Consider the following 12676-nt stretch of genomic DNA (forward strand, 5'->3'; position numbering starts at 1 on the left):
CGGATCCTGGAGGGATGCTGCTTTCCACATGAACATTCCCTGTTGCAGGGGTTTCCTCACCTGCAGCTTTGTTCAAGATGTACCACTGCTGGTATTGCCAGCCTTGGAAAATGCAGCATTTGTAAAGAGCAATTGATGAGCTCTGCCTGCCTTACCTAGCTGCTTTTGGGTCCCAAAACTGGCAAGAAGTATATTAAAACTTCCTTTTGAGTTTAAAAGCCTTGTCGTGGTCTTTGGGGATTAATGATCTAAGGAGAGGTTTGTGCAGCTTCATCTTAATCTTGTTTAATCGGTGTCATGTGTCGAATGCTCTTTCTTTGGTGTTTTTTCAGTGAGAAGAGCAGCATGCTTTGGGCTCTTACCTGAGAGATGCCCTAGGCCAAGGGCAGCTTAAAAGTTCTTTGTTAAATACCTCTGAATTGTTTGCGTGTGCTGAACTTGGTCTTGGCCAAAACCATTTCAGAACTGTTGGTTAACTTCGGGAAACTGAGGAGCGGTGAGCTACAAGGACGACTATAAAAACCCAAAGTATTTTAAAAGTTGGAAAGAGAAGGAGCTGGGGATGTGTAAAGAAATCCTCTTAGCTTCAACTCCTGGAAACATTCACAAGTGAGTGAGCAAACAAACACTTTTTTCTAACATCTAAGTAACATGGGTATGAGAGTTAATTGGTGTGTAATTGTTAAGGAAATACTTTCAGACCATTCTAGTTTCCTCGTGCGGTTTAAAAAATTTCATGGAAGAAGTCATTGTTATTGTTTCTCCTACTGCAACCATTCAAGAACACTTTCCTAACGAAGGAGGGAAAGCTGCTCTTCTTCCCTGTCATGAGATGTCTGTGGAAAGGGCTGGGTAAGAGAAGCAGTGGTGGTGATGAAAGCTGCTTTGTGTGGGGTTTTGCACTCACGTGTTGTGGGTGAATTTCTATTAGACTCCTTCCATTCGCAGCCTGCATGACAGAGGAAGTGATGTTTGTTAAATTTTCATGACATAAAGCTGAAAGGGAGGGGACAAGATGTTAGAGTTTGGAATTGGTAAACTTCTTTAGGGATGAGGGAAATTTTGAGGAGCCAAAAGGAAGTTAATACAGTTAGGCAGGAGTGATCAGCCAGTCAGACGTGAAATGGCAAAGAGCCAGCTTCATGGCAGTTTCTGAGGACAGGATTGAGAAGCTAGGAATGTAAGGGCTAAAGAAAAGACCAGAGTTCTTTAATTTAGGCTTTTTGGGCCAACATTAACACAAATCAAGCAGCTGATAAAAGATAAGCTCATGGAAAAGAGGAGTGACTCCCTCCACAAAATCCCCCAGTCCAGTCTTCAGTAATGCGATGTTGTTAACTGAATAATCAATAGGGTGATGGAGTGGGAGAAATGGCTGGTTGACAGCAGTAGAAGTTGATTAAGCTCTTGTGTGCACAAAGCCTTTCTGTGCTGAATCAAGGGTTAAATGAGCTCTGAACTCCCTTGGCTGGAGCGTAGCACCTCCACCAGTGCTTCTCTGCTGAGTGCCACAAACTCCAAACTGCAAAACCTTTCATAGAGTACGAGCTAGGAAATTCTCAATGAGTTTAACTTTCTTTTAACGTGGGGCGTATGTATTTACTAACCCTTTTATTTTTCATCCCCTGCTTTGTGCACAGGAATTGAAGCAGCATGTGCAGTCCTCACAGGGTTCTTGGCAAGAGCTCTTTAATGCTACCTCTGAAACCTGGCTGAGAATCTGCTTTCTTCTTGAAAGTCTCTAATCCCTTCTGTGCTCTTCCTTCTTGGCGTGCTCTCTTGACATCCTCTGCTCCATACTCTGCAGCTTTATTTCTGTGGGCACCTCATTTCATCAGGGTAATCGTAGCCCATCAGTGGACTTGATCTGCTCCAGCCTGCAATGAAGATGAGACAAGGCAAACTACTTTTTTCATCTTGATTAAAAAATCTTAAGAGTAGAAATAGGGTTCAGTTTAAGCTGGTTGCTCTGCTTGTGCTGACCTGCAGAATAAAAAAGTGAGGTTGCAATTTTGAGGTGTTTGGGCAGAACTGGCTTTTCTAGAAGGCAAGAGGAGCCATAGTTAGAACCAAGATGTATATTGTTTAGTGTGATTGGTCACAGAAACAGTGAAAATGAAGAATGACAGCTCAGATCTAGCGATGGATCTAAGCTAATGCATTGAGCCTGGGAAAAAATGGGTACACTGATGCTGAAGGGGCTCTCGCAAGTGAACTTAAGCTTACCTCAATGTAGACATGGCTAAAATTGGCTTCTGTCACTTCCTGGTGATTCCCACCCACCACTTCTATGGCTTTTTTTTAGGTTTTATTTGAAAACTCAAAAAAGGCAGAGAAAAACAAAACTGTGTGGTTGTGTTTGTTCTGGTAAGGATCTGAACCTCTATTGGAAAAAACAGAGTTTGTAAGTGAGGAAGAAAGGCTGATAGCTTGGCTTGCATAGAAGGCTTCCTATTGGAAGACCCATGGCAGTAAGGCTGAATCTTTAATTTAGAGAAAATCTTTAGGTTTGTGGAATGGTGGATGAGATTATACTGATAAGCATTCAGAAGTATTTTCACGCTCCTGTGACCTTTCTGCCACATCTGGTAGATCAGAGCCAAAACTCAGAACTCTGCACACAGAATCAAGCAGGTGCTCATGTAGGTGGGTGTGTGCAAATCAAAGTTACAAAAGCACGTACAAATTTTATAATTGTTCTGTTTTTGTTTTTTTGCTTCTTTATCGCCAGGAAAGACAAAATCTCAAGGATTTGGATAGTGACATAGCAGATCTAATCTTGTCTAGGACCAGTACTGTCACTAGGGAAGCCTGTCTTTCTCTGTTACTTCATCTTTGAATTCTTATAGGTAGAAGAATATCTGAATGATATAACCTACAAAAGCATAATTTATCTGTTGTTTCTTTCACACTGCCCCTCCTGCCTTATCTTCAAGTTTCTGTGAATCATGAGGAGGAAGACAATAGGCTTTGTGCAGAAGGCTGAGCCCCTCTCCAAGGGGAGCTGAAGTCTGTTTGGAGACGAGGGACTTTGTGTGCTTCAGTGATAGTGAGAATTGCATCAATTTGTTAATTAAGGCTATTTGAGAAGGTAAATCTCTTAAAACCCCCAAGTGACTGAGGAAGCTAAAATGCTTACAGGACAGTCTGCCTTTACAAGTAAAGGCTTCCCACCTATTTATACTTTTTCTAAAAACACATGCATGGTAATTATTCTACCACTTACTGAAACAAATCTAGTTATTAAATGCATATTCCTCATAACATTTTAAAGCATATCAGTATTGACCTTATTGTGAAAAGTGAAATTATTTTAGCAAGTATTTTTATGCCCCTTCCTGACGGGTTTATTGTGTGCACCATAAGCTTAAATTTGTGTCTCTGCTCATCAGTTTGTGATATCTGTCCATCTGCATTTAGACCCTTTTTTATGATGCCTTTCGCAAGTGTTACAGGTTACCTTTAAGTTCTTGGGAGAATTGCCTACGAGGAAAAACACATCCTTAATGTGTTGGGTGTTGCTTGCTGCCAGGTTGATGGGTAAACCAGTAACTGATGGTAAACTGGTTGATGGGTAGCTCTGCTACACAAATACCAGATAAAAAAACAGATAAAAATAATGCTCTTGCTTCCTATGCAGGAAAGCAGAACAGGATTTTATTCACTGTGATATTGTCTAAATATTCAACTTAAAGGCTGTATAGAATTAAGAAGCAATACCCTGTCCTGGTTCCAGTTAGGACAGAGTTAAGTAGCTCATAGTAGCTGGTAGGGTGCTATGTTTTGGATTAGGATTAGAAGAGCGCTGATAACATGCTGATGTTTTAATTGTTGCAGAGCAGTGTTTACACCAGGCCAAGGACTTTTCGGCTTCTCGCTCTGTCCTGCCAGCGAGCAGGCTGGGGGTGCAGCAGGAGCTGGGAGGGGACAGACCCAGGACAGCTGACCCAAACTGGCCAAAGGGGTATTCCATACCATCTGACGTCATGCCAAACAATATATAGGGGTGGCTGGCCGGGGTGGGGGGGGCCGGCTGCTCGGGAATAGGCTGGGCATCGGTCAGCGGGTGGTGAGCAATTGCATTGTGCATCACTTGTTTTCTTACACATTATTATTGTTAATACTATTATCATTATCACTATTATTATTATTATTGTTATTATTATATTCCTTATATTCCTGTCTTAATAAACTGTCTTTATCTCAACTCACAGGCTTCACTTTCCCGTTTCTCTCCCCCATCCCAGAGAGGGAGGGGGGAGGGTGAGCGAACGGCTGTGTGGTGTTTAGCTGCCAGCCGGGTTAAACCACAACAACCCTCACTTCATGTTCAAGATTTTCTTTTCCCTTTTAAGAGCTATAAAGAGACTTGAAAGCCCGACCAATTTTTCCCTTGTTTCCTTTAGAGCACCTACTAACAAATAGCTTAATGATGAACAACACTTGCACTATTTTTTAAAAGATAAAAGAAATAAGAAAAGAAGTGATAGCCGTGTCATTGCCTTTCCAGTCTCTAAACAGCCTAGTGGAAAAAAAACTGTTTGCAAAACTGTAAGGTTTTTGTTAGCTAAAAGCTATTTTTGTTTTCTCAGTGATTGTAAGTAGCTCTGTAAAGGGGAATGTCACACATCCATTTCTATGTAAAGTCAAACTTCCTTTCACTAGTTGTTAAAGAACATCCTTGTGCAATATGTTTTCAGCATGTGACTTCAATTTATTCTTAAAATTTTTAAACAAGGGTAGTCCAAGTGTGTCACTTCATGCTGAGAGTACTGTAGTAGACACTGTGCTTGTAGAAGATGTTTTAATTCATTAGGATCAAAAAGCATAATTCATTGATGCTTTCATTCATTAGGACTATTCTTTAGTTGTTGCGTCCACTGAAAATAGTTAATTTCCAGCTCTTGCAAAGAGATCTTGTCTATTTTTTTTCAGCTAGTGTTTTTGTTTCATGCGTTCCCTTTTTACAGCTTTCCTTCCTTATATACAGATAGGAGGAATTGGTGCAGCTCTGCATTGAAGTTGAGGCCTGCCTCAAAATTTTGGAATTTTTAGAATGGATTTTTTAGCCCAATTTAACCTTTTATTCCATGTACTTTTAGTTTGGTTTGTTGGCAGGCAGCTCATAAATGCTCCCATTTATATCACCATGATGTTTTGTACACATGTCCACCCTTAGTCCCCAAATGGAGGAGAGGTGGAGCTTGCCAGCGTATGAGTGGGGAGCCTTGATGTTATTTTGGAAGGTTGGCTTTAAAAAACAAAGACCCCCCTTCCCCCCTTTTCTCAAATCAACATTATGCTGTTCTTTCCTGAAAGAAACTTTCCTCCTTCTGTTTTCCATGGATGATTAAGTTAAAACAAGTCCAAGTGATACTAACACGCAATCTTTCTGCTTGACCAAATACACTAGAAAGACAGTAATTAAAATTCACTTCTTAATGGAAAGTAGACACTAATTATAGATGTCTTTTGGGAATACTTAAACTAGAGAAGTAATTGTGTTTATCCTGAACTAGAATAGAAGTAAAAGATGTTTTATGGCTCTTGCATGACGTGTTATGCTCAGAATTGGAGACTTTTTCTCTCGAGGGCTGAATTATTCTTAATGTTTCTTAATCTTCGTTACACAAAACAAATTCATGCACTGCTGTTACTGGCACCCATACCACAAAAGGCCAAGAAGAGAGTCCTCAGAGTACATGCTGTTTGTATAAATGTGTTATTCGGGCACATAAATTAACAGCATAAGTTTTGATGAGGCAGATTTCTGTGTAATGGGTTGCTCGGGACTGTTGACCACATCAATTTCAGCGTGAACAAACCAGTATGTCTTAGGCGTGAAAGATTTGACTTCAGTTTCAAGCGTTCATTGGTATATGTAGTTAGCAGAAAATACTGTCATACAGACCAAGCTGTTTCTAGGGAGACGATACTGCAAGAACTGAAAGTTTCCATGTACAGTTGAATATTTTAAAATGTTGTGCTTTATGTTCTTAAAAAAAAGAAAGGCAGAAGGCTAACCCCCAAATTGTTTTGTGTGCTCTGTATTTTCCAGGATCCGTTTTGAGGACCTTCACTCCGTTTCACTTTCTGGTGGAGCCAATGGACATTCTGTCAGTTCGCGGAGCATCTGTTATAATGAACTGTTCAGCTTACTGTGAAACCCCCCCAAAAATTGAGTGGAAAAAAGATGGGACTTTGCTAAACTTGGTGTCAGATGACCGTCGCCAGTTGCTGCCAGATGGGTCTTTATTAATAAACAGTGTGGTGCATTCCAAGCATAATAAACCTGATGAAGGATATTATCAGTGTGTGGCAACGGTGGAAAGCCTGGGGACCATTGTAAGCAGAACAGCAAAGCTCACGGTAGCAGGTAAGGGTTTCTTCGCTTAGTTTTTCGTTTGTTTTAATGTATAACTAACAGCATGATAATGTAGAATGTATGCTCTTTCTTCCAAAAAAGAGAAGAAGCTTTCCACAAAAGCAAAAGATAGTTTCATTGCTTATCAATGAAATTAGGACTCTGTGTTCCTTTTTCCTTTTTTTGTTTTAACTAGGTGAAATTTGTCATACATTCTGTTCATGTAAGTGGCTTAATGTGTGGGTATTTCTCAAGAAATACTGAAGATGAGGAAAATTAAAATGAATGGATTAAGAAAAAAGTCAGGTACATCTAATCACTACAAAGATTTCCCACAGCTTAGAGTGAGCCAAAAATAAAATGTGGGCATTTACTTTCTTTATGTGTAAACATTCTTAAAGATAAGTTTATTTGGCTTGTATGTTGAAATTAATCTGCCCTCTGTGTCATGAAACATTTGGGAAGCTTCTAAAAGCCAGTGACGTGAAGAATCCCCAAAGAACTAGAAGACTGGTGGAAAAAACATGAATGCTTGGGCTTTGCCTTTTTTTTTTGTTTGTTTGTTTCTTGAGTGTCAGGAGTGAACAAGGAAGTTTCAGAAATTTGAAAAGCAGGTGAATTTTGCAGGCAAGCGCGAAGAGTTTGACTGGGAAAGTGATGACGTTCCCAGAATGACGTTTGCTTATTTTTGCTTAAATCAGGGCTCGGGGCTGTCAGGTTACGTAACTGTTTTGTAAAGTACAACTGCAAGAGACTTAGAATTACCTTGTAAGAGCGAGAGTTCAAAAACCAACAAAAAAAGGTGAAGTAAAGCAATGTGACTAGAAAAAAAAAGCCTGTGAAGCAGTTTTCTTTTGTTTCTCTAACGATGTTTACCAGCCTTTCAAACAGTTTTTTTTCTTTGCTTAATAAATGTCTCCAGGTAATGAATTCTTCCTGACTAGTGGTACAGCATCCCCAGAGCTGCTGCTCATTGCCATTTATATTCAGATGTTGTTTCTGTTAAGTTAGCTTGTAGCATTGTGAAACATCAGAAATGCGGCAAATAAACAAACCTGCATTTTTTTTATACCTTAAGTGACTTTCAGAATCTCTATTGAATGAGAAATACATTTCTAAGTTTCCTGGCAATGAGGACAATAAAAGCAGGTCTAACGGTGATCTCAGACCATTACCACCTTCTTGCCGTTACCATGTTCTTGCATTGCTGTTTGTGTTCAGTTCTGCTGCTTTCCAGGAGATCACTCAGTGTCATGCTTATGTTATTGTTCTGGTCCATATGATCATTACATAAGGTTAATGGGGTTAAAAAAAAAAAGATATTCCAAAATGCCTTTAAAACTTCAGAGTTTTCCTGTATCAATGCAAAATATATTGTTCTAATTGATAGTTTTAAAAAGGATAGTCTTCAAGACCCTTCTACTAATGAAAAATAAATTCTAGTGAGTTTAGTTTTCAAAAAACGTATACTGGAAAACCTTAAAATATTGTCTAACCCAAGCTAACACAGATGTTTACTACACAAAGTTTCTTCTCTGATACTGGCCTACCAGCTGCATTAGCAGAATATTGGTCAATCACAGGGAATAAAAATGGTAACCTTTTTGTTCAGGACTGGACAAAATGCTGTTGATGCTTGTTCTTCACTGCCTTACAACCTCCTGCTAAGTTTGAAACCTGCACAAGAGCATCCTCTGGCTGCAGTGTGCTTAAGTTGTTTTTCTGCTCCAAAATGTGAAATGCAGATGTGTGAAAGCCCATTTGAAAAATGAGTGTAGTACTAGGAGCTGTGCAAGCCCTTACACAGCGTTAAATCCTTTGAGGGCAGGGGAAAGGGTAGCTTTGGTTGCCAGAGGGTTTGCAATATTCCCTTCTAACTGTGCTATATTGTTTTTATTGACCTCATTTGGATTCCACAGCTTTATCAGGTATGTTCTTAATGTTTCTTTTCCCCCATCTTTGTTGTAATTGGAAGCTTTCGAGATGCATTAGCTGTGGGGATAGTTAGTGTGGTAAAGTCTCTCGCTGGTCTCAGATAACAGTGGGAGGCAGCTCATTTTCCTCTTAATTGTGCACTGTTATGTTGAATTCCTATGGTATGTGTGAATGTTGCACTGTGATGCACTTAATTTCTTTATCAGAGAATATTATGCACATTTTAACTGCTACTTAATCATTAAATAACTTCATTACCTGAAAATGACAAACACTGGTTGGTTAGGGAGGCCAGGGCATAGAAACAGGCAGTAAAACCAAGCAGTGTTACATCATTTTATATATAAATATATGTAAATATATATACATGTAGGGCTTGAGCTTTTAGTCTTACAATTGTGCTATTCTCCCTGACAGCTGATGGATAATGCTGAACAGTCCACCTGCTGTGAATCTTGTGCAAAGGTTTAACAGACTTTAAAATTGTGATTAGTTTTTGGAATGATTTGGAATAATTGGACTGGTCTAAATCTTGAATGTCAGAAGAAGCAGCTCTTGCCAATATGACAACAGGTATTGATAACGCAAGGTGTTGCAAGGTGACAGAGGTGCTTAGTCGACTATTGCATGAAAAAATCAAACCCAAACACACTCACTACCTGTGTCGAGTGTGTCAGACAGTGAGCTAATACTTTTCATTAGAGAACTACTTTCTTGGCTTTTTCCTTCAATTTATGTTTTTGACACAGCACTATGAACTTGTCATGGCATGGGAAAATTGATGTTTGTAGTGCATTTGACAATGTGCTTTTAAAGAACCTTTTCCATACCTGATAGTAGATGAGAAGCCTTTACTCTTCAGGCTTCTTCAGGTTGCAAGAATCGAAGTTTCTGTGGCAACTCTGTCTCCAAAAGAAGTTGCTCTTTCCCTTTTCTAAACTGGTTTCTCATGTGACTCTAAAACAAACAAACAAAAAAAACAACCAACACCAAAACCTAAACTTTCAGAAGCTATGATTTAAAAAAAAAAAAAATATGAAAAACGCTTTAAATCAGGATGATTTGTCTAATTTGAAATTGTATGCTCTTAGAACTTGATAGTAAGTTATTTCCCATTCTACAGTAGGTCTGGCAGAAAAGCTTTGATTTCTTTTTTCAAAATTCAAATGTTATGAAATTTGTTAGTTATCTTTAATGATCAGTTGTTTCAGGAAATTTGTCTTTTTTCTATGAAACGTGTTCTTCTATATTTGTTTTTTTAGCAAAATCAGGTTGACATTGTCACTGCCACTATTTCTTTCCTTCTTTGTTTCTCATCCTCCTGCTGTGCAAACCCAACCACTATCATGCTCTAAACTGGATTTGTGAAAAGATTTATTTCTTTTTAAAGGCATCTTTGTTTTGTTTCTTTCAAATCAGAATATGACTGCACCAACATCAGAGCAAGGGAGGGATTTTAAAGTGTGGCAGTTGCATTGCCCATCTAATTTATGGGTATTGCCATTATTATGATGGATTTAACTAGGGAAAGTGAAAGGAAATGGCTAATATATGTAAAGCCACAACATTTTTTTATCAGTGTCTTACTAGTGTGTTTTCTAATTGCTTTTTGAAATGCAAATCTGGCTTTGATACTTAAGTACCAGTTATGCCTAAAGAAGGGTAAAGGGTTGCAATAGCTTTTACAAAACAGATTAAAAAATATATACAAATTTGGGGAACTGTATAAGTAATTCATCTTGGAAAAATAAATTTATATGTATTTTAGTAAAAAGTATGATGATGATAACTTAAAATGCCCCTGAGGTAATTTTTTTTCCCAGTCACTGTTTACTACTCCTTAGTTAAAGCTTTCATAAATCTTTTATTAAGAGAATGGGCATACAAAGAGCTAGAAGGTGTGAAGTGACAGTGGCAGTGAGCTTCATCATAAGGATTTATTGGTTTTACACAGCCGTTTATAGACTGTTCACTAAAACATTTATTTCATCCATTGTCTTTTTTTCCCCAAGTGAATCCATCTGGTTTTTTTCTTAGTCTTCCATTTGTCTGCATTTGCTAATACTTGGCTTTGAGCTTTATATTTAATTTGCTTGGCTGTAACAAGTTGCTCATATAAAAGGCAGTTGCTGCCTTACTATTAATTACAGGTATGACTGAGTTTCCTTCAAAAAGCTCTTAATGTTAAATTATTGACCTTTTTTCTTCTTCCTCAATTAAATAATCTCCCTTTAATTAAGTAATATCTAAATAGCTCTCTTAGATATTCACAGAAATTGTGTTTTGAAACCTTCATTTTGGAATTACTGTTAGAAGAAGGACAGGCTCGTTAGTGAGCATGAGACTTGAAGACCAGAGGAAGAAGGCTGTTAACTATCTTCTCCAGCTTGCTGCACGATGTTACACAGAACCCCTCAAAAATGGGGACATCGGGCTTTTGACCTGTGTTTGACCAATGTGATTTACGTGATGTCAATATGTCATATAGAGAAAGAACTTCACTTGAGAAATTGTTCCCGTTTTCAGACTCCTGGTTGCCTTTTTAAGCTTTATTTGTGTCTTGAATTTATCAAGCTTTTGGTTTCCAAGCTGATGGCTAGAAGAGCTCTTTGTGTAACTGCCACTGAAATTACAGGAGGCCTCGATGAACAACTGCTGCCGCATTTAATGTAACATCGTTTGGAGGAATTAATTGAATTAGGAGTCAGGAGATGGCTAATGCCTAATCCTGCTTCTCTCGCTGGTTCATTACGACTTCAGGGAGATCTCACTGATCTGACTTCTCCTCAATGGGTTACAAAAGATTTTGTCTTCAATAAATTTAAAGTATTATATTTTGTAATGTACCAGGATGCTTTAAATGAGTACCCTAGAAGAAAGACCACAGAGAAAATTCTGTATCCATTACGTTTTTGGGATGGTGTGTGGTAGGTGAAGCTGTGGCCAAGAAATGAAGATCAAGGACCTGCAGTGAGCACAGCTGGTGGAGGGGAGGGAGACCTGGGTGGATGTGTGCTTGCAATTAAGGCCAGGGCTCTGCCAGGAACATCATTAAAGAGGTGTGCTGTGGTTGTGGGAACTTCTCGCGTTTTCTAGTGTTTGGGTACTTAACATAAATAATCATTTTATCATTTTATCTGTAAGCAATGGTGAGAGGAGAAGGGTTTTGCTCAAATGTTAATTTGGATTGAAATTCTATGTTTATCTTTGCTATAACTACCAAGAACTGCATAAAAATAGGCAGGTTATAGAGTTCTGGATTTGCACGAGTTTCTTAAAGTTTGCCTAACTTTGAAGATGATATCTCAAGAGAACTTTGTATCTTACTGTATGTGTGACATTCCTGAAGGATAACGGAGAAGCTTAGTGCAGTGGCTGAGCAGAACAAACTGTGTGCTTCTTCCAGCTCCTTGGAGATGTAGTCAGAAACTACAGTACTTTAGATTGAATACTCAGTATTACTTATTTCCCTTGGGGGGGGGGAAGAAAAACTTGTTCTTCGTGAATAAAGAACTTTCTATACCTTTTGAATTGGAAAAAACACAAGAGCATAGACACTTCAGCGAATGGTACTTAAGAACACTTAACCAGTAAAAGTAAATGACATGGGTGATAAATTTTCCTCACAAAAGTATGTCTTTGTGAAAAAATCATCTGCATTTTCCATTTCATTCTATAACAAATTATCTCTGAAAATAAATGCTTTTTTATCCATGAGTATGGGAAAGGTTGTTTTTACAAAACTGCAGTTTCTGTCAGCTGTTTGTAGAAACTGCAGTGTTTAGAGAGGGCAAGAAATGTTCTAGGTTATATGTAGTTCTGAATTCTTACAATCCAGTTTGTCCAGTTAAAGTAGAAAAAAGATATTTATTAGGACTGGGACTGAAAGCAAAGATCCAGATTCAGACCTGTTATACATATTTTCAGTGTAAGACTAGAAAAAAACGATGTCACTTCTGATCCAGGATCTGTTCCCTCTTAGGAAGCAATTGGTCTGTCCCCCTTATTTTTGCATGCACTTTCAAGATCTTGTGTATCCAGTTAACTAAGTCGTCTTCGTTTTAGAGTCCTGAGGGGGCATAAGTAGATCTGCAACACCCATGTCTGAAGTTTCTGCTTTTATAACAATTTAATATTACTGATCGGGAAAACGCAAACTAGTATGTATTTTCTAGAAGTGGAGGTAATGTTTTGTGCAGTGAAACGAAGCCTGGTGAGAGAGGAAGCGGGATTATGGATCTCTTTCTCAGATGGGTAGGTGCAGGGGAAAAAAAGCTGAACTAGTGAAATCTCACATCTCCATTACCAGCTAACGTACACGTAGTGGAAGTCTTCCTTCTTGTTGAAGATGGTTGTGGTAGCTAGTCTTTTTGATTC

General features: G+C 38.6%; 1 protein-coding gene across 12 annotated transcripts in view; it reads left to right on the forward strand.

Annotated features, from left to right (window-relative positions):
* NEO1 (neogenin 1) overlaps positions 1 to 12676 on the forward strand; it is a 192716-nt gene that overhangs the window by 51835 nt on the left and 128205 nt on the right. For 11 of the 12 annotated variants that reach the window (XM_083850528.1, XM_083850533.1, XM_083850526.1 and 8 more), the window contains exon 2: positions 6059 to 6376. In XM_083850528.1, coding sequence (XP_083706654.1) covers positions 6106 to 6376 — 271 coding nt within the window. In that variant the 5' untranslated portion in view covers positions 6059 to 6105. Of the gene's footprint in view, positions 1 to 378; positions 610 to 6058; positions 6377 to 12676 lie in introns of those variants that run through there. The other variant, XM_083850527.1, reaches the window with a different exon arrangement.

This window comes from Anser anser (genome assembly GCF_964211835.1).
Source record: "Anser anser genome assembly, chromosome: 10".
Lineage (NCBI taxonomy): Eukaryota > Metazoa > Chordata > Aves > Anseriformes > Anatidae > Anser > Anser anser.